The sequence below is a fragment of the Oncorhynchus clarkii genome, chromosome 19 (genome assembly GCF_045791955.1).
Source record: "Oncorhynchus clarkii lewisi isolate Uvic-CL-2024 chromosome 19, UVic_Ocla_1.0, whole genome shotgun sequence".
Classification (NCBI taxonomy): Eukaryota; Metazoa; Chordata; class Actinopteri; order Salmoniformes; family Salmonidae; genus Oncorhynchus; species Oncorhynchus clarkii.
In genome coordinates this window covers 39,300,466-39,320,654 of record NC_092165.1, presented here as the reverse complement: position 1 = coordinate 39,320,654, position 20,189 = coordinate 39,300,466, and the positions used below count along the sequence as shown (strand labels likewise).

General features: G+C 44.5%; 1 protein-coding gene across 2 annotated transcripts in view; it reads left to right on the top strand.

The window, feature by feature from the left end:
• The window catches only part of LOC139375168 (serine/threonine-protein phosphatase 2A 56 kDa regulatory subunit epsilon isoform-like), a 35,425-nt gene that overhangs the window by 2,842 nt on the left and 12,394 nt on the right, over positions 1-20,189 (top strand). The window contains exons 2-6 of one of the 2 annotated variants that reach the window (XM_071116717.1): positions 3,804-3,967; positions 18,483-18,679; positions 18,932-19,033; positions 19,768-19,860; positions 19,998-20,128. In XM_071116717.1, the coding sequence (XP_070972818.1) occupies positions 3,811-3,967; positions 18,483-18,679; positions 18,932-19,033; positions 19,768-19,860; positions 19,998-20,128 (680 nt within the window). In that variant the 5' untranslated portion in view covers positions 3,804-3,810. Of the gene's footprint in view, positions 1-3,803; positions 3,968-9,955; positions 10,113-18,482; positions 18,680-18,931; positions 19,034-19,767; positions 19,861-19,997; positions 20,129-20,189 lie in introns of those variants that run through there. The other variant, XM_071116718.1, reaches the window with a different exon arrangement.

Genomic DNA, 20,189 nt, shown 5'->3' with positions numbered 1-20,189 from the left:
GGGCTTTATTACAGACAGAAATATTCCTCAGTTTCATCAGCTGTCCCGGTGGCTGGTCTCATACGATTCCGCAGGTGAAGCAGCCGGATGTGGAGTTCCTAGGCTTGGTATGGTTACACACGGTCTGCGGGTGTGAGGCCGGTTTGATATACTGCCAAATTCTCTAAAATTACATTGGAGGTGGCTTATGGTAAAGAAATTAACATTAAATTATCTGGCAACAGCTCTGGTGAACATTCCTGCAGTCAGCATGCCAATTGCACGCTCCCTCAAAGCGTGAGACATTGTGGCATTGTTGTGACAAAACTGCACACTTTAGAGTGGCCTTTTATTGTGATTGTGCTGTTTAACCAGGTTCTTGATATGCCATGCTTGTCAGGTGGATCGATTTTCTTAGAAAAGGAGAAATGCTCACTAACGGATGTAATCAAATTTGTGCACCACATTTGAGAGAAATAAGCTTTTCTTTTTGTGCTTCTGGAAAATGTCTGGGATATTTTATTTCAGCTCATGAATCATGAGACCATGTTGTGTTTATATTTTCGTTCAATATATATCCACCTATCACACTGACACTTTTGCACACACACTTGAACACACACATACATGCACCACCCACCACTTATGTTGCTACCATACTGTTTATATTTTTATCCTGCAACCAATCACTTTCTCCCAATCCCTGCCTACATGTACATATCTACCTCAACTACTCCAGTATCAGATTCCCTGTACATTGTAAATGTGGTACTGCCACTGACCCTATATATTGCTTACATTCCCCATTTTTTTCTTCTGCTTATGTGTTATTTCTTGTGTTTTTGTTATACTATTTTGTTTTTGAATAATGCACTGTTGAGAAGGGCTTGCACTGTACTTGTGCATGTGACAAATAAAACCTGAAGCTATGCTGGGGAGGAGGTTAATAGGGATTTTGCAGTATGGCACATTGCTTGATCCCCTCATCAATTCTGTCCATCCTTTCGCTCCTGTGTTAAGTGTTTCGCTCCTTCGGTTTCTTTTCTGTGTTTGTGATTTGTTCTTCTCCAGCTCCCTGGCTGGTAATAAGAGGAGCTTTCTTGGGCCTGCTGATATTTGTTAACTTCCTGTAGTGTTGCTCTCTTCTTCCCCATTCTCCCTGCTCCCTCTGTTGCTCTCTCTCCCTCTGTTGCTCTCTGTGTGTTCTCCCTCTGTCTTTAATCCCCCCCAGCCTGTGTGGATGTCATCTGGTCACTTATGTAAGGAGCATGGGGGGGGGGTGGCTTTGTGCTGTGAAGCAGCAGTGGCACCCATGCCTCAACCATTAGGGCTTGTTGTTTGGTCAGTGAGTGAGCACTAAGGACTGATGGTGATATGTGTGGACTCTATTGCCACTGTGCAAAGGTGATTGTAATGTGGAATAGCATGCACCGCTGTGTGCTTGGGTTTACATCGGCTGTAGCCCAAGTCTCCACTGCATGGTGGCAGGTGGTGTTTGCATGGCTTTTTGTAGGCTTTTGTGGCATGTTCTCTGGCTCCAGGGACTTACTTTGTATAATATTTGAATAGGCCTGTCCAGTTTTCAGTGGCAAACTATCACAATATTTTTCTGCGGAAAAGGACTTGTTTGCTTTCTAGATTTTGTTTTTCTGTGGTAACAGACCTGCGTGGCTATGCAGGTAAGCAGTAGGAACGAGAGTTACGACCATCTGATTAACTATTCCACCCTTGGGTCGGTAAACAGGCTAATAAAGCCATAGCTAACAATGCCACCCATATTCTCAGGGCAGGCTACATGACATGATTGTGTGTCTAGTTTCAGGGCTGAGTGTCTTTAGTTTGCTTGCTATTCTCTGTCTCCCAGCCTGTCCCTTGACCGGTAATGTGTTAGACGTTGGATGAATTTGACCCGATGGATGGATTCTTGTTAACCCTGCTGCACCCCGTCTCTGTCAATGCTGTCCCTTACTCCGCTACGCTGTGGGTTTCTTCTTATTACACACACAGTCTGAGACCCGTAGTAATCCAATTATGAATTGCCTAAATTGGTGGATTAAAGGCGGCGCATATGCGCCATTTTGGTTTAGGTTGTATCACAATCGGCCGTGATTGGGAGTCTCATAGGCGGGCGCACAGTTTGGCCCAGCGTCGTCCGGGGTTGGCTGGTGTAGTCCGTCATTGTAAATAAGAATTTGTTCTTAACTGACTTGCCTAGTTAAATAAAGGTTAAATAATAAAACAAATTGTTGTAGTGCAGTAAAGGCTGTTGGTTGTGGTTGTGTACAGTGTCTTTCTGGCTTCCCCTCCTGGTGCTCCTAATCAATGGCTATGAAGCATAATCAGCAGCACACACAACACTGGACATTTCCTTAGCTTCCTCTCAGCACAAGAGTGTCTGCACTCAAATGACAGCTTTCAACCTCACTAGCAGCATTGTTGCTGGTGGTGCTGTTGTGTGTGCATGTAGGTACGGCGTGGACATTCAATATATATACAAAAGTATGTGGACAATCCTTTTAAATTAGTGGATTTGGCTATTTCAGCCACACCTGTTGCTGACAGGTGTATACAATCAAGCACACAGCCATGCAATCTCCATAGACAAACATTGGCAGTAGAATGGCCCTCCTGAAGAGCTCAGTGACTTTCAACGTGGCACCGTCATAGGATGCCACCTTTCCAACAAGTCAGTTTGTCAAATTTCTGCCCTGCTAGAGATGACCCGGTCAACTGGAAGTGATGTTATTGTGAAGTGGAAACGTCTAGGAGCAACAGCGGCTCAGCTGTGAAGTGGTAGGCCACACAAGCTCACAGAACAGGACTGCTGAGTGCTGAAGCACGTAGTGTGTATAAATCGTCTGTCCTCAGTTGCCTTAATTTTGCTGTCCCCCAGGAAAAGTCAGCAGCTAATGGGGATCCATAATAAATACAAAAACAAACACTCACTACCGAGTTCCAAACTGCCTCTGGATGCAACGTCAGCACAATAACTGTTTGTCGGGAGCTTCATAAAATGGGTTTCCATGGCCAAGCAGCCGCACACAAGCCTAAGATCACCATGCGCAATACCAAGCGTCAGCTGGAGTCGTGTAAAGTTTGCCACCATTGGACTCTGGAGCAGTGGAAATGCATTCTCTGGAGTGATGAATCACGCTTCACCATCTGGCAGTCTTACATATTAATCTGGGTTTGGTGGATGCCAGGAGAACATGACCTGCTCCAATGCAAAGTGCCAACTGTAAAGTTAGGTGGAGGAGGAATAATGGTCTGGGCTGTTTTTCATGGTTCAGGCTAGGCACCTTAGTTCCAGTGAAGGGAAATCTTTACGCTATAGCATACAATGACATTCTAGACAATTCTGTGCTTTCCTGTTTCAGCATGACAATGCTCCCGTGCACAAAGCGAGGTCCATACAGAAATGGTTTGTTGAAATCTGTGTGGAAGAACTTGACTGGCCTGCACGGAGCCCTGACCTCAACCCCAAACACCTTTGGGGTGAATTGAAAGGCCGACTGCGAGCCAGGCATAATCGCCCAACATCAGTGCCCGTCTTCACTAATGCTCTTGTGGCTGAATGGAAGCAAGTCCCCGCAGCAATGTTCCAACATCTAGTGGAAAGCCTTCCCAGAAGATTGGATGCTGTTACAGCAGTAAAGGGGGGGACCAACTCCATATTAATGCCCATGATTTTGGAATGAGATGTTCGACGAGCAGGTGTCCACATACTTTTGGTCGTGTAGTGTATTTGCACATGAACACTGTCTTGTTTTTTATGTGTTGCTATATGTTAAGCAGAGACTTACAACTTATCTCCCCTCCTACAGCAGGGCTATGTCCTCGGCAGCCACCACACCTCCATCTGTGGACAAAGTGGACGGATTTTCACGGAAGTCTGTCAGGAAGGCCAAGCAAAAGCGGTCGCAGAGTTCGTCCCAATTCCGGTCTCAGGGCAAACCCATCGAGCTCACGCCCCTGCCTCTGCTCAAGGGTAAGTGTTTCATTTCGAATACCTCATATCTTCCCACATAGTCTCTTTCCATAACCCTCCAACTAACCTTCATGCTAACTTGTGAGTGGTGTGATGTGGGAGTGTGTTTAGTAGTGAATGCTGATACCAGCATGGTCAGAAGAGAGCAGAGAGATGTCATTGATTCTTGTTCATCCCTTCTCTCTGCAACTCTTTTCATGAGCCAATGTGAGCGAGTGTATGTTTATCACAGTCCCTGTGTCAGGGATGCAAACTCGTCACTTTTGAGCTCAAAATAGGTAATCCACGTGAATCGTGTAGATCCATAAAAATAACTTTTGTGGTGGCTGAACTACAAAAGAGAGGCGCGAACTGATCTTCTCCCTGTGTGATCACCACCAGAGATACTGGATATAGTGATGGGATGCTTGTGTCTCCGCCCTTAACAATGAGATTCGTTGTCCACAGAGCGGAACGGCGGGCTGTCAAGCTCCCGCCTGTTCCGCTCTTTTTAGGGAGGGATAATTCACGGGCTGCTGCGTTGTCACAATGGGAACTCTTTCTAGAGCACCTGGTTAAATTGTGCATAACAGTAGGGTGTTAGGTGACGTGACAAACAATGAACGCAATACGATAATAAAAAATAAAAAACACAGGCTAATCAATAATGTGATCATCAAAATACATATTAAATCATTTCAAAACACAAACATATTTTCAGTCTAAATGGTTAATGTAGTGAGAAATATGTGATTATTGTAAAAGTTTGTGAGTGCATCATTTACGATCATCCTGAATTAAAATATGGAATAATTTTTGCCATATTAAATGATTTTATATATGCTATTTTCCTTGATGTGTGTTACTACATTACACAAGCTCATGTTTTGAACACATCAAATTTGGGGAATTACTCATCCCTTTTACATCAGACTGGTGGTGATTAAAACAACTCAATCTATTTGTGGGCGGCAGGGTAGCCTAGTGGTTAGAGCGTTGGACTAGTAACCGAAAGGCTGCAAGTTCAAATCCCCGAGCTGACAAATCTGTCATTCTGCCCCTGAACAGCCAGGCCGTCATTGAAAATATGAATTTGTTTTTAAACTGACTTGCCTAGTTAAATAAAGGTTTATAAAAAATAAAATGTAAAAATGTTGTGTGTGCTTGTATGATTGTGTGTGGGAGGAGCCAATGTGAGCGAGTGTATGGTACACTGTATGCTACTGACCTTAATCCCCAAAAACCCAAATAACTGCCAGGTGTGTGTTTGAAGAGGGTGGTGGGGTGTCTGTGTTTACTTTTGTATCTATGCCACTGGCTTTCATGTCTGTATTTTATTTTGTGGTGCGCAATGTGCCCCACTAAACTAATGCACTGCCAGGGATAGCTGTCACTTTGGTGTGTGGGAAGAAGGAGATGACACACTGCAGCAGTGCTAGTATGGAGGTAGATAGTATGGAGTGTAGAGGAAGTCAGGATTTTGCTAGTGCGTTTTGATCTGTCTATTGAAAGGCCATGTAAGGTTAGTGTTGACTAATGGCATAATGCTGGTGAGCCGGGCACAATCAGGTGATTGTCCCATGGTCCTGAGTTTACATATCAGCAAAGGTACTGTATCATGTTGTTTTTGAGAAACTTGGTGGATCACAGGTTGACAGGCTACCAGGTCCAACGCTCTGTAAGTGGGCTTACGTGGTTTTGTAGGCACATGTTTCATTGCAACGTGGTGAAGATCTGGTTGGAGAGCTGCACTACTCTCTGCTTCCCATGTTGAAGGAGTACGTTATGGTTTCCCAGGTGCGTATCTTCACATTTTAAGTGAATTCTAAATTCTTATTGGATAAGAAAAATGATATACTATGCCTACTCTCTGGGTCTCATCAGTTGGATGGACATATAAGCAGAGTATTTGCCCTTAACTGCAAACCATCTCTCTGTGTGGTCATAAAATAGTACAATTTTCCTTTAACATGCCATAATGAATTCACAGGGCAGCCAAACCATTGTCCACAAGCAGCTTGAAGTGATCACCACTTTCATGGCATGCTTTCTCAAGGCTGAGCATCACCACACCCAAGAAGCTCATGGAGATGGACTTCATTGACAAGATGCTGCCTTCCAGAGAATTGTATGATGGATCAGTGTCTGAGAAACCTAAGGCAGAACATCCAGGACACCCTGTTAGTAAATGTATAATAATAATGAGAAATTAAACTTAAAACACTTTTTTTTGCTGGGTAAGATGTTTTCATTTACAATCTATTTTGTCAATGTTTTCCAGATTGTGCAAAAGTTTCTTAGCGTGGTGAAGACTGCATACATGACAACTGCAGCCTACATGCAGAAGAAAATGCCACTGGACAGCATGACCCTGCAATTGCTCTCTGCACACGACCCAGTGGTGAGAGGCCATTCACAGACTGGCATCCTGTTGAAGCGGCTTGCTAGGATGATGGACCACCCAGTTCCACCCGAATTTCAGCTTCCACTGGAAGTCGTGAAGTTTAATGTGGATTCTACCCTTCCCCCTTACAAGGATGAGGACAACATGGTCAAGTGGTGGGGCCTGAACCAGATTTTACTAGTGTCTCCCTCAATCTTCCATGGTCCTATTGTGGAGTCTTCGTTTATTGTGATGGGAGACATCACAGCTCAAAAGAGCATGAACATGGCTACCTTCAATGCAATTCAGACCACCAAATATATCCACAGGTCCAGGAGTCTGATTGCCTTACAGATGTTCCAGAGACATGATGTCAAGTTGAGCAAGGGATTCTAAGAACATCCGCACTGCAGGAAGGAAGGATAAAGCTCAGAGACAGGAGAACCTGATGAAGAGGGAGGGGTATGGTTGCCAGCCAACATCCAGTGCCCAGCAGACCAGGAAGACTGCAGTGGAGGAGGAGAAGCAGGCCAGACTGAGGACACAGCTAAACAAAGAAAAATAGCAACATCATTTTTAGTCTAAGCTAAAAAAGAAGGAAGCTAAAATGTGGACTGTAGGTGGGTGTAGGCTAGATGTGAGTGATAACCTGTTACTGTTTATTTTGAGCTTCAAAATAAAATAATTGTCTTAAAATGAGTTGTGTGTGTGAGTTATACTGACAGGTCAAATTCTACTAAGAGGAGACTGAGTTGTGCTTAATGTTGGCTAAGAATTAATTTAGCAGATGGGTCTAGCTAGTCCTTGATCTTCACCTTGCAGTGCTTCATTAATCCCACTGGAAAATGTATGTCCCCAAGAAAATAATCAAATCCTCACTCTGTCTGGGGAGACTGAGATTTAGCATGATATGATAACCCATAAACCAAGACCAAAGAACCCGACCCCCTTTTCTACCCCAGGACACTATTTTCTCTGTCTATTGTGGTTTGAAAGGTTAGGAGTATTGACAGTATTCCACTATGTATTATGCACTTGATACTCTCTGAGAATATGCAAATTATATGCAAAAAAAAATAGCCTTTTTGGACCGTCACCAGTTTGCACCTCTGCTCTATGCTCGTGTAGCGTACACGCCAGTGTGTGTGCATTCTGCTGGTGGTACGTGAACTGCATGCCCAGACAGGGAGGCAGCCTGCTGCTGATTCACAGGTGGGGTCAGTCCTCTCCTGCCTGCCTGGCTCTATACAGAGAGGTTGAGACTAGAGTGACGGATGGAATGCAGCCTGACAGGAACCACAGCCAGGGTGTGTCCCTCCCTCCTGGAGGTCTGTCTGCCACGCGAGTGACCTATTGGGCGTGGGTGGCATCACTTCACTGTCCTCTCTCTTCTCCACTCAGGGCTGCTCTTTAGTTTGTTTGCCTGGCCGTGAGTGAGTCACACTTTCACCATTACCAGCCAGTGCCGCTGCAGAGCTCTGGGCGAGTAGGGTGCAGTAGTTGCTCTGCATTCAGGCCCATGTGAGGATGATGTGGTCGGGCAGCACTACTGTGCACTGTATACCATCCGTGTTGTTATATAAACACCTGCATAATAAAAGGTGCAAATCTGATCTGACATACTATGATTTTCTCATCATATTGGACACCATCATTTTAAATGGTTAAACCTAAGTATTGTTGTCTTTGTAAGTGCCCTTTTAAAATGTGATTCCATTTTCATGATAGCTTGTTACCTGTAATCTCCTCTTTAATTCAGGGGACGAGCACTAGAGCTCTGCTCTCCTCCCTGAGCCCGACGGACCCCGACATCATGCTAGGGCCAGGCAGGGCCTGCTTTCTTTCATCTATAACAACAGTACGGGCAGGGCACGGGTACACTAACATTTTGAAGCTCAGCCATTAGCGTGTGATGTGCTGCGCAGCACAGTCATATCTGTTTAAGATCATAACATGGTGTCAGAAGTGATTCAACCTCACGACCAGAGAGATTATTTCACAAAGAAATAAGAATGTTCCTTGAGTTTTGTCAGAGTCTAGCGTGACGAAAAGTAGCTAACAGCTAACTGCTCTCTCATGTCTCTTCATTGAGCAGAGCAGCCCAAGCGGAGCCGTTGCTATGGATACTCAGAACCGCCATGAGCAGAGCACAGGGAGCGAGTGACCGAGGAGCAACAGCAAATAGATTTACTAACAGAGGAAGTTATTTCTGGTTTCGAGCAGGGCGGGGACTTAAATTTGGCAGAAGCAATCAGGCCTGAATATCGTGGACATGGGTAGGTGTTCGGGCTTAAATTCATGCCCGTTCATTGCTCTAACGAGCACATCACCACAGTGAAACGCAGAACCTTAATACATTGACATGGTATCTACCATCCTGTGACGTGATCACAGATCTGACATGACTGGATTGATGAAAGCTTTCTGAAACCCTCTGATTTCACCTCTCAATTTGTGTTGGATCTTTGCACACTTGGGAATACTTACAAGGAGTAGAGGAATGCATTTTCAAACGATTGTAGTCGGGTCTGGGACCATGTAGACAACAGGAGGAAATAGCTGTTGGCTGACTGAGGAGGTGTGTGTAGTTGCCTGGTGTTAGGTGAGCTGCACTTATTCTATCCAACCATGTGGTGGCGACTGGCGATGCCTCAACCCTCCGTGCGGCACCAACACACGCCCTCATCTATCATCGACTGACTGACCTTTGACCTCTAAGGAGGAGCACTCTATGTATGCAGTCAGTGAGAGTGAAGAGACTGTGAGGGTGGCCTTTCAGACTTCACCTGCTAGTCACAGCCAGGGAAATATGGTTTTCCTGTAACTAGATCTGAGCCTCCTATGTTGATTCAGTTTGTTTAAATTCTTTTGCTATTTCTTGAAGGTGGAAAGGGGACAGATGTTCACCCCATGTCAACAAAGACAGTAGAAATAAGCATTCATAGTTTGCTAGGCTGCAGAGCCCATGGTCCCAACAAGGGATACTTTTTATTCCTAAATGTTGTTTTGGGTAGTTGTTCCAGGCCTGCGTGGATGTCTCCCTCAGTGTGCAAGTCAAGAGTTGTTGTGGTAGCTCTTTAAGAGCCTTCTCAGGAAGTTAGAGGGATGGTGAGAGTGACTGAGAGAACGAGGGAGTGGTGATGAGTCTGGCATGGAGCCTGAAGAAAGCATTTGTGTCCTAATGCTTCATGGCAGAGGGAGGGAGGAAGAGGAGGACGAAGAGGATTTTCCAATGCTTGGCCAGGTCATGGCAAACCCTTTCCCCTCCTTCCACATCTACTAGGTGGAGTGGAGACTCCCTCTGTTTACCAGAATCTTCGAGGTGGAGTGATGCCTACGTTAAGGATGTGCGCTGGCGAGATGCCTGTTTTTTAGGACCACCTCTCTGTGTAGTACGGAAGACAGATCGCTCTCTCTGACCTCGTGAGCCGAATGTAAAAAAATAAGGGGAGTAGAAATAGAATGAAGACGGTGAAAGGGGAGTTAGGGGAACAGCACTGGCCGTAGAGCTTCCTCTGTCTGGTGGTTCCTGGTCTCTGTTTGGTCAGTGCGGCCCCCCAACGCTCCCTCTCCCCCCTACGCCCTCCCCTCAGGGGTAACCTGATCCACCAGTTGTCTCGTTATAGATTTCCAGTCCCACTCGCTCCAAACAAGCAGCATAGGGGGGAGTGTGTGCCCACTACAACAAACTACTATTTTTCACACCATCAGTATTTGAATAATTTTGCCCCAACAGATAATATTTTGGGCTGGTGGACTCTACAGAGGAACGGAAACCTGAGAGTGAGTGTCCGTGATTCTGCTGGGGGTGGAGGAGTGTTCTAGTTAACCTACTAAGGGCCCTCTCGAAGGCTTGGCAGGCTGTGTTGGTATGTCTGTATGTGGGGCTGAGTGGAGAGTATATAAATGGAGTGGTAATGGCAGGGGGACATGGAAAGAGGGTATGACTGAGCTTTTGAAGTCAGATGTAGGATAAGGGTGGATCGGCCTGTGCAGCAATCATCTCTAAGGAGTGCTGCTGTGTAGTACTGTGGATGAGCAGTGCAGTAGCTTCGCCATACAGCAGCCTTCGTTCTGTTGGCTTTCTGTCTGCTAGAGGATGTTGTGGTAGCCAGGCAGGTGTTACAGCAGGTAGCATATTGACTGTGTTGTCATGGTCAGTGCCACTGATTGCAGGGGTTTTCAGAGTTATGCTTGTTAAGGGCGTGGTGTGGTGGCTATGGTTGGTGGAATGCTTGCTATGTGATTCACCTGCGCACGCTGCTGCTGGCCCTCTCACCTGACCTTGTGTGTGAAGAGCGCCTTTGTGTTGACAGCCCCAGATTACTCACACTGCCTTTGAAAGGAGGCACACAGAGAGAGACTGTTCTCTGCTACCAAGAGGTGACCGTAGCTGTACAATGCCTAGGAGGCTTTCGATGTTCAAAGTTAAAATGACTTGTATGAACTCCGTCGGCCTTTTTACTAAAGTGGAGAGCATAGTTAGCACAGTGTGATTACATCCGTCAATGATTGACAGTACATGGCAGTGTATTTCATAATGAGGCTTCTTGAAGCTGCCATATGAGAACACACAGAGAACAGAAAATGATGTCTCAACTTATTTCATGGTGTCATTCCATTGTATAGCATACTGGTTGACTAAATTAACAAGTAGTAGGAATTTGTTTTTAAAGGAATTAAGTATTTTCATTATAGAAACATCTGAATGATGAGATGGATACAAAGATGGGCACACAAACAGGAAGGGCTCAGGTGGGAATTGAATCCCTATGGTCCAGAGTTGGTTGCGTTTCTGCCAGACCATACTCCGACCAACCATTACCTGGTTTGTTGTCTAATCTTCAGCTCAGAGACGATGCAAACGGTGTGTGTGTGGTTCTCCATCTCTGACACAGTGTTGATGTGATGGTCTGCCTCCCTGTGTATACATACAGTACATATCATACATATTGACCTTCAGTCTCTGACAGTGTTGGCCCGGTCACCTGCTGAGCCCATCTGTTGGAACCGCTCACTCTCTCCTGCAACCGTAACCCAAGCCCGCCAGAGTGTATAGTGTGGCCGGGGTTTTCCCCTTAGACAAGCAAGCAGGCAGACTTTCTGTGTGTGTGTGTGTCGGCTGCTCTGAGGGACGTAATTGTTACTCTATACCTACACTCACTTCCTGGATTTGTGTTTCCATCTAAAAACGGTGACCACTAAGAATAGCCTTCTACGTTCTGAGTAAACTCCATGGATGATGGGTTTTTATTAAGTCCTGAAGCAAAGTACTTGAGTCTTAAGACCTGGCAAAGTGTCCATTTGCGTTACTTCCATGTGAATTTCAACTCATAGTGTCCGTTAGCTTTAGCATCACATGACTAACACTGCTGGTCGTTCATTTACAGGGATGGCCTCCCAGTTACAGTACTACGGAGTACTTTGTACAGTCCTACGGAGTACTTTGTACAGTACTACCGTGTGCTCTGTACGGTTACAGTACTACCGTGTGCTCTGTACGGTTACAGTACTACCGTGTGCTCTGCACGGTACTAAGAAATGTTGCTACTGCCGTTGCTATTGGATTTTCTCTGCCTGCAGGTGTCGTTGTTTAACCCATATTTTTCAGTCAGGTGAAAAAGGTGACTGTTGGGCAGGACAAGGGGACTGCGACACATTGGGCTGAGGTGGGTGTGTCAATCATGACTGATGTCATATTACCATGCGGTAGAGCAGCATTGCACAGCAAGTCCAAGTCTCCACATAGGGCTCAGAGACACCAGTAGCGTTTGCTGGCCGAGAGTACTTGGCACATCTGGATGTCATTTGTGAACCGAGTGCGCACCGATTTTACATTTAGAATCGTGGGAAATGTCAGCAGTCAGACGTCTTCCTCGGGTGGTCCTTAAAATACAGCGTGCTGAACGATCGGCAGACGACCGCTGGATCCACATTGGGTGAAATGTGTGCGAGCTTTTAGAGTACGTGATGTTCCTGAGGCTCCAGTCTCTCATCAGTAGATGTCCTATGAGAGGACCCTGGTTATGTGGATATGACGAGAGGCTTGCTTGCACCCTGCTCAACAGCTTTAAGTGATTATGAAATTTACTTTGAACATTTCCTGTGGTGAGCCATTAAACTACTCTCTCTCTCTCTCTGAGAAGCTCCGCTTTCTCCACATTAATTAAGCAGCAGTCTTTATTTAGTCTGCCAGGGGAGCTATGATGATGCTCCCCTCCCTGTGCTGAGGCTTGTCAGAGTGTGCTAGACTGAACTATTCTGTGCAGAGTGCTGACCTAGTCTTGGGCTGGGAAGGGTGATGTGGTTTGCTGTGCTCAGTTCTGCTGGTATGGGCTTAGCATCTGAATTTTAGATGTCATTATTTTAGATTTTAAGGTAACTGTTAGTGAATCAGGCTAGATTACATGGTGCTGAATGCTGATCTTTCCTATGTTGCTTATTTGGGACAATTGGGATTGAGACCTGCTGAATGCTTCTTCAATGGTGTGAGTCTGGACCCAGCAGCCCAGGGTTGTGCTAGGGTAGTCTGACAGGGATGGGTTGGACTCTCACCTATTTTCTAAACTATACATACTTTATTACACATTGGAATTGTGGACTTTACTGTGTTGGTGTGTGCCAGGGGCTGGGCAGAGAAACGTACTCGGTATTGTGATGAACTGGTATCTCCATTGTGTTGTCCAAGACTGGGTGCTCCAAGCCGTTCTAGGACTTGCTCCCTGTTATGGTCTGTTGCGGTCAACTGAGCCGTGTGTTCACTCCTGGTTGGTTACTGTATGCTGTATTGTTATGGATAGGGCTGTCGTGTTCACTACTGTTTTAAACAGAAAAAATATTTATTAGGATTATTATTATTTTCACCCTACCACCCCTTCCCTGATTGGAGTATACTGACAACAACACTTCTGCTACTTACAGCTATTTTCGCTCACATGTACGGCACATGTAGATAAATAATTATACATATATTCCTAATTTCCTCTTTCTGCAAGTCTTCGATTTTCACCGACTGGCCAATCCACCATTTATTTTGATCTTAACCCCAACCCTCAGATGTCCACAGACAGGTTCATCTTTCCCAGTACACTACTATTTTGCTATTTCCTTTTGCAATACATCCCTCCATTTTACTGTGATGTCTTACGAGGGTCCTGAACCTTCCTATGTGTAACATTTCTACTGATATTGCCCCAAAGATAAGTACTTTACCCCAGGAGCATATTGACATTTCCCATTGACTGATCGTGGTTTTTCAGATCCCCTAACAATACAGTTTGCAGGTCCATCTAAACCGTAATATTATGACATAAAAACCATTCCTGGACCTGACTGCAAAAGCGAGCTATTAGATAAAAATTTTGCTGCAAAAATAATGCTCAACAAATGAGGAATTGAACAGTCAGCCTTGTGCAGACTCTGCCACGAAGAAACACTCACTAGAGCATATTTTCCGCTACTGTCCATCGGTGGCTCGCTTTTGCAGTCAGATCCAGGAATGGTGGTTTTATGTCATATCAGGGTTCAGATGGACCTGCAGGCTGAGTACCAGAAAAGATGCTCTAGTGAGTCTGTTTCTTCATTGCAGAATCTGCACAAGGCTGACTGTTTAATTCCCCATATGTTGAGCATTGCTTTTTTGTGGCAAGTTTATCTAATAGCTTAAATTTAAATGAATGGATTGATGTCAATGGTTGTTTTACATGTCAGTTCATAGACCCGATGCTAAGGTATTGGTACATCAGAGGCCTGTTTCCAAACGGACTTGAACTTTATGCGGCACTGCGGTCAAACCTTTTGACTTCGATTTATACTAATAAGTATAAGCCATTTCTGTTTTTTAATGAGTGGTAATGTGTAGTAGACAGACTCATTCTTTAATTTCTTCTTTAAGTAATTGCCTCTTAGTTGCTTTTGTGAAAATGTTACTTGTTTACAATGTCCTTCATGAATATTATACCCTTAAATGTTTTCAGTAAATTGGAGTTTAGCCATATTATTTGCTGTAATATTTGATCTGCCTTTTCTGGAGGATGAAATTTGAATTGTAGCCAACTCCGTATGGCTTCATTTAAAAGGAGGATACTTCAAACAGGGATCCTTTGTCAATCTTCAAAAAGGCAAAGAGCCCAATCTTAAACAGGATGGGCCTCTCTTAGTAGCCTGCTGGAAAACTAGTTTGGATTAGGATATAATGTTGGTATAATGGAGGCTATAAAGGGGTTTAATGCCTTAATATTTAAGTTTTAACCCTCCAATCCCATTTTCGTTATATACAGTGCATCTGCAAAGTATTCAGACCCCTTGACTTTTTCCACATTTTGTTACATTATAGCCTTATTCTAAAATGGATTAAATTTTTTTTGCCCCTCATCAATCTAAACACAGTCCTATACTGACAAAGCAAAAACAGGTTTTTAGACATTTTGGGGGGGGGAAACAACTGATTAATGACATTTACATAAGTATTCAGACCCTTTACTCTGTTGAAGCACCTTTGGCAGCGATTACAGCCTTGAGTCTTCTTGGGTATAATGCCACAAACTTGGAACACCTGTATTTTGAGAGTTTTTCCCCATTCTCTGCATATCCTCTCAAGCTCTGTCAGGTTGTATGGGGAGTCGCTGCACAGCTATTTTCAGGTCTCTCCAGAGATGCTAGATCGGGTTCAAGTCCGTGCTCTGGCTGGGCCACTCAAGGACATTCAGAGACCCGAAGCCACTCCTGCGCTGTCTTGACTGTGTGCTTAGCTTTGTTGTCCTGTTGGAAGGTGAACCTTTTCCCCCAGTCTGTGGTCCCGAGTGCTCTGGAGCAGGTTTTCATCAAGGATGTCTCTGTACTTTTCTCTGTTCATCTTCTCTTCGATACTGACTAGTCTCCCAGTCCCTGCTGCTGAAAAAATATCCCCACAGCATGATGCTGCCACCACCATGTTTCACCGTAGGGATGGTGCAAGGTTTCTTCCAGACGTGACTCTTGGCATTCAGGCCAAAGAGTACAATCTTTGTTTCATAATACCAGAGAATCTTGTTTCTCATGGTCTGAGAGTCCTTTTTGATGCCGTTTGGCAAACACCAAGCGGGTTGTCATATGCCTTTTACTGAGGAGTGGCTTCCATCTAGCCACTCTACCATAAAGGCCTGATTGGTGGAGTGCTGCAGAGAAGGTTGTCCTTCTGGAATGTTCTTCCATCTTCTCAGAGGAACTCTGGAGCTCTGTCAGAGTGACAAAGGGTTCTTGGTCACCTTCCTGACCACGGCCCTTCTCCACCGATTGCATCCGTTTGGCAGGCGGCCAGCTCTGTAAAGAGTCTTGGTGGTTCCAAACTTCTTCCATTTAAGAATGATGGAGGCCACCGTGTTCTTGGGGACCTTCAATGCTGCAGACATTTTTTGGCACCCTTCCCAAGATCTGTGCCTCGACACAATCCCGTCTCCGAGCTCTACGGACAATTCCTTTGACCTCATAGCTTGGTTTTTGCTCTGACATGCACTTTCAATGCACCTTGCTCTGACATGCACCTTATATAGACAGGTCTGTGCCTTTCCAAATTATGTCCAATCAATTGAATTTACCACAGGTGGATATACCAAGAATGATCAATGGAAACAGAATGCACTGGGTATTTGGGTAAATAAATTTGCAAAAATTCTAAAAACGTATTTTCACTTTGTCGTTATGGGTAATTAATTGTGTGTACATGGACGATGAAAAAAATATTTGATCCATTTTAGAATAAGGATGTAATGTTACAAAATGTGGATAAAGGGAAGGGTTCTGAGTACTCTCCAATTGCATCTAAATGTGCCCGTAGCTTTATCTGGTTTGCCATTCCAAATATTATTTTCTCACATTTCAAAAAGGATTCTCCTGGATTTGGTAGAGCAATGAATAATTATCTAGAAATATCGCAGTTGACATATTTAATCAGGGTAAATTTCTTGTGGATGGACAGGTTTCACTCTCCATAGTTTCAAGATCCTATATATTTTGCTGAGTTTTATATCAAAGTTAATAGTTGCAAGATGGCTCTTCCAGGAGACTTTCTCACATCAACTGATGAACAACACCTGGAATAATGGCATCACGAGCGTTTGTGTGTTGGTTGTGTGCTGGGCCCAGCCGGGCGCTCCTTCTCCCTGGAGAGATTTCTCTCTCCTGTGTGACTCTCTGCTCTATTAATAGCTTCCTTTTAAGGCCATTCACATGCTACTCCTCTCCTATATACCCAGGGGTTGGATGGAAGACCATCACTGACTACTGGTGCACTAATTATATGAACCAACCAGGAACGGGACAGGCACCAGCAGCAGCCACAGACCCTTACACAGACCCTGACACACACACACACACGGTGGGGCAGGCCTAACAGGAGAGGCATTGTACTAGACTAACCACGCACTCACCCCGATGGTCCTAGCTATCTGTTATTTAAACTTGGATAGGTATAGGAACAAGAGCATTAGGCCAGGGGGTAATGTCGGATTCTCTTGGAAATTTTGAAAGAGGACAAAATATTGTTCCAGGGAGGGTCGCCATCAGACCAACTTTCCCAGCAAATCCAGATTTTGGGTAGGCAGAAATACAGGTAGACATTCTGCTCATGTTTAGCTCGGGCAACAAGCGTGTATATGGCAGTAACGTCACCGGTGACACGCGGCCCATTTTCCACTTGTACTCTATCCCAACTGACACCGGAACTTCTACAGACATGTAAGCTGGTGCATTGGTACATTGTCAGAGGCAACCTGTCTGACAAGAGAGACTAGAGTCCAAGTCAGACACCTGTTTGGATATGTAAAGCTGGGCGATTTATCCATTTCGAGATAAATTGCCTGAATTGATGCCCTAACGATAAGTTTCTAACATTAATGTGCAAAGTTTTTTTTTTGTCCTTTTAAATGGGCTCCTTAGTAGAACAGCGGTCTAAGGCACTGCATCTCAGTGCAAGAGGCGTCAATATAGTACCTGGTTCGTATCCAGGCTGTATCACATCCTACCGAGATTGGGAGTCACATAGAGCGGCGCACGTTTGGCCCGTCATTGTAAATAAGAATTTGTTCTTAACTGACTTGCCTAGATAAATAAAGGTTACAAATGCTCAATGCAGCCATTTTTATATCACCGACACTCCCACCCATGCAAAACTGCTTATTTTTAGAAGGTCCTGTGTAGATTTGATATTTTCAACCATCAGCTATCAGGAAATAAATAAAAAAGTAGTCACACTTTTACAGTGTTGGTTTCATCAGCTGTTGTACAATATGATACAAAACACAGAAACTGAATTTGGACTCCACTGGGAATTTAAAGATGTCCTCCAGCAATTTTACTTTTACTGTTGGAAACGATATCCCAAATATAAAACAGTAAACATACTGAAGGATTACAAGGCTACTATTCTTTTACAGGCCTGGTAGACTTGTTCTGTAACCCTGGCCTCTCCTGTGCTCTGTCTTTACCCATGCTGCCTGGCTGGCTGAGATATTGCCCTGTGTAATGTCATGTTGACAGATGCTTGGCTGAGGAATACCGGGTAGATAGTTGGTGTCTTAGCGATGGTCCATGATAAGGTCACTTTTAACAGTACTGTCTGTGTGTTTTATACCTCCTGTTTAAACTACAGGAACAGACTAATGCACTATGTAGGAGACTCAGAAGACTAGACTACCTAGATATAAGTACTAGTACATATAGCATCGGTTGAAGCTCTTGGGCAAACTGGTCCCTGATGGAAACCTCTTTACATTATTACATTTTTATTGATCAGTTTCCCAATCTCTGGGACAGATGCCCATTCCTCTGGTCTGTATGGTCTTTGTTCTTCTACCTGTGCTACACTGTTTTCTGTGGATGCTACTCGTATACATGTTGACTAGAGCCACATTCTGCAGTGATGAGTGACCTGTAGGGTCAAGTGGTGTGTGCATGCGTGTGGGCACAGAGATGATCAAATGTTATTTGTCACATGCTTCGTTAAAGGTCTCCATCTCTACTCCAGCGTTCTTTTATTATTGGTTTCAGGGCTCTGTTCAGATATCCTCTCATGTGATTGCTCTGTTTCTGCCATGTGCTCCTCTTCCTATCTGCTACAAGTCTCCCTATACTAGTAGGCCTCTCACTCCTGACATCTCTTTCTCTCCCTGTGTGTAGACGTGCCGGCACCGGAGCAGCCGGAGCTGTTCCTGAAGAAGCTGCAGCAGTGCTGTACTGTGTTTGATTTCATGGACACGCTGTCTGACCTGAAGATGAAGGAGTACAAGCGCTCCACGCTCAACGAGCTGGTGGACTATGTCACCGTCAGCAGGGGCTACCTGACAGAACAGGCTTACCCGGAGGTGGTCAAAATGGTGAGGCTACAACACACTAAACAGAACACGCACTCATGCCATAAATATACTTGCTTCCAGCCAATTTAAGTTTGTTGATAAAAATGATAAATACAATGAACCTTAATCAACGTTTCTGTTTCACATCCATGTTGAAGTGCCTGAGTTGCCTATAAAACTGATTTTTATATTACTCACTTCACTCACATGTCCACTGCCTTAATCTCCAGGGAAGTCAGTTGATTGTGTATTGTTCTCTGTCCTGTCTCCCAGGTGTCTTACAACATATTCCGGACCCTTCCACCCAGTGACAGTAATGAGTTTGACCCAGAGGAGGATGAACCCACACTGGAGGCCTCATGGCCACACTTACAGGTAACACTGAGGCTACAATTGATTGGTGCGTGTGTGTGTACTGCCTTCTATTGGAGACTGAGTGTCGGTCACCTCTGTAAAAACCTACCTGGAATCCTTGGTATCTTGATGTTTATCTTTAATGCATGATGATGTGGCCGGTGACACTTTGCTTCTTGAAAGTCCAATATCTTGATAACTTGACTGCTGACATGCCATAACATTTTGGGACTGTATCAACAGTGGACTAATATATATTTGTTTTTAATATATAGTTTTTGAGTTGAGTTCCCATTTATGTCCTGGCTCTGACAGTCCCTTGTATGGCTACAGGTCTAGTGTCAGGTCCTCTGTCTCTCACCCCCTTTTCTGTGTACCTGCTGCTGTGCCTCCCAGGACTCCTTTAGAAATTAGATGAAGATCTCAAGGAGATTCTTCCTGGTAAAACTTTTTCATTGTATTTATCTTTTATAACATTTCCAAAAACAGCCAAATTCATTTGACCAATAAAAAAAAATATATATATATTAACCCTCCCAAACATAAGCCCTCCTCCCCCTGGCCATCTTGTAACCCTGGTTACCACTAAAGGTAATAAGGACCCTACCCAAGGTGTGCCTCTGACCTTTGACCTCCTGCGGCCTATTGACCTCCCAGTCTGTCCCGCTCCAGCCTCTCCATAGCCTTACCTTTGCATTATGAAGACTCCGTCCCTTAACCTCTTCCACCGCTCTCTCGCTTTCTCTGTGTCATAGCTGGTGTATGAGTTCTTCATACGATTTTTGGAGAGTCAGGAATTCCAGCCCAGCATTGCCAAAAAGTACATAGACCAGAAATTCGTTCTACAGGTGAGTGATGTTTTTTTTTTTTTTTTTTTTTACATTGGAGATGCTGTAGAGATGCACTTCAAAAATGTAGACTAGTGTTGTACAAATTTGAGTAGTTTGTAGTTGTTTAATCTCTCGTTCTCTCTCGCTCTCTGTAGCTCTTGGAACTCTTTGACAGTGAGGACCCTCGGGAGAGAGACTACCTGAAAACAGTCTTACACAGAATCTATGGGAAATTCCTGGGGCTGAGGGCTTTTATACGAAAACAGATCAATAATATTTTTCTACGGTAAGACGGCGCTCCTCATTCTCACTATATTCATATTGACATGATACTTTCACGGATGTTT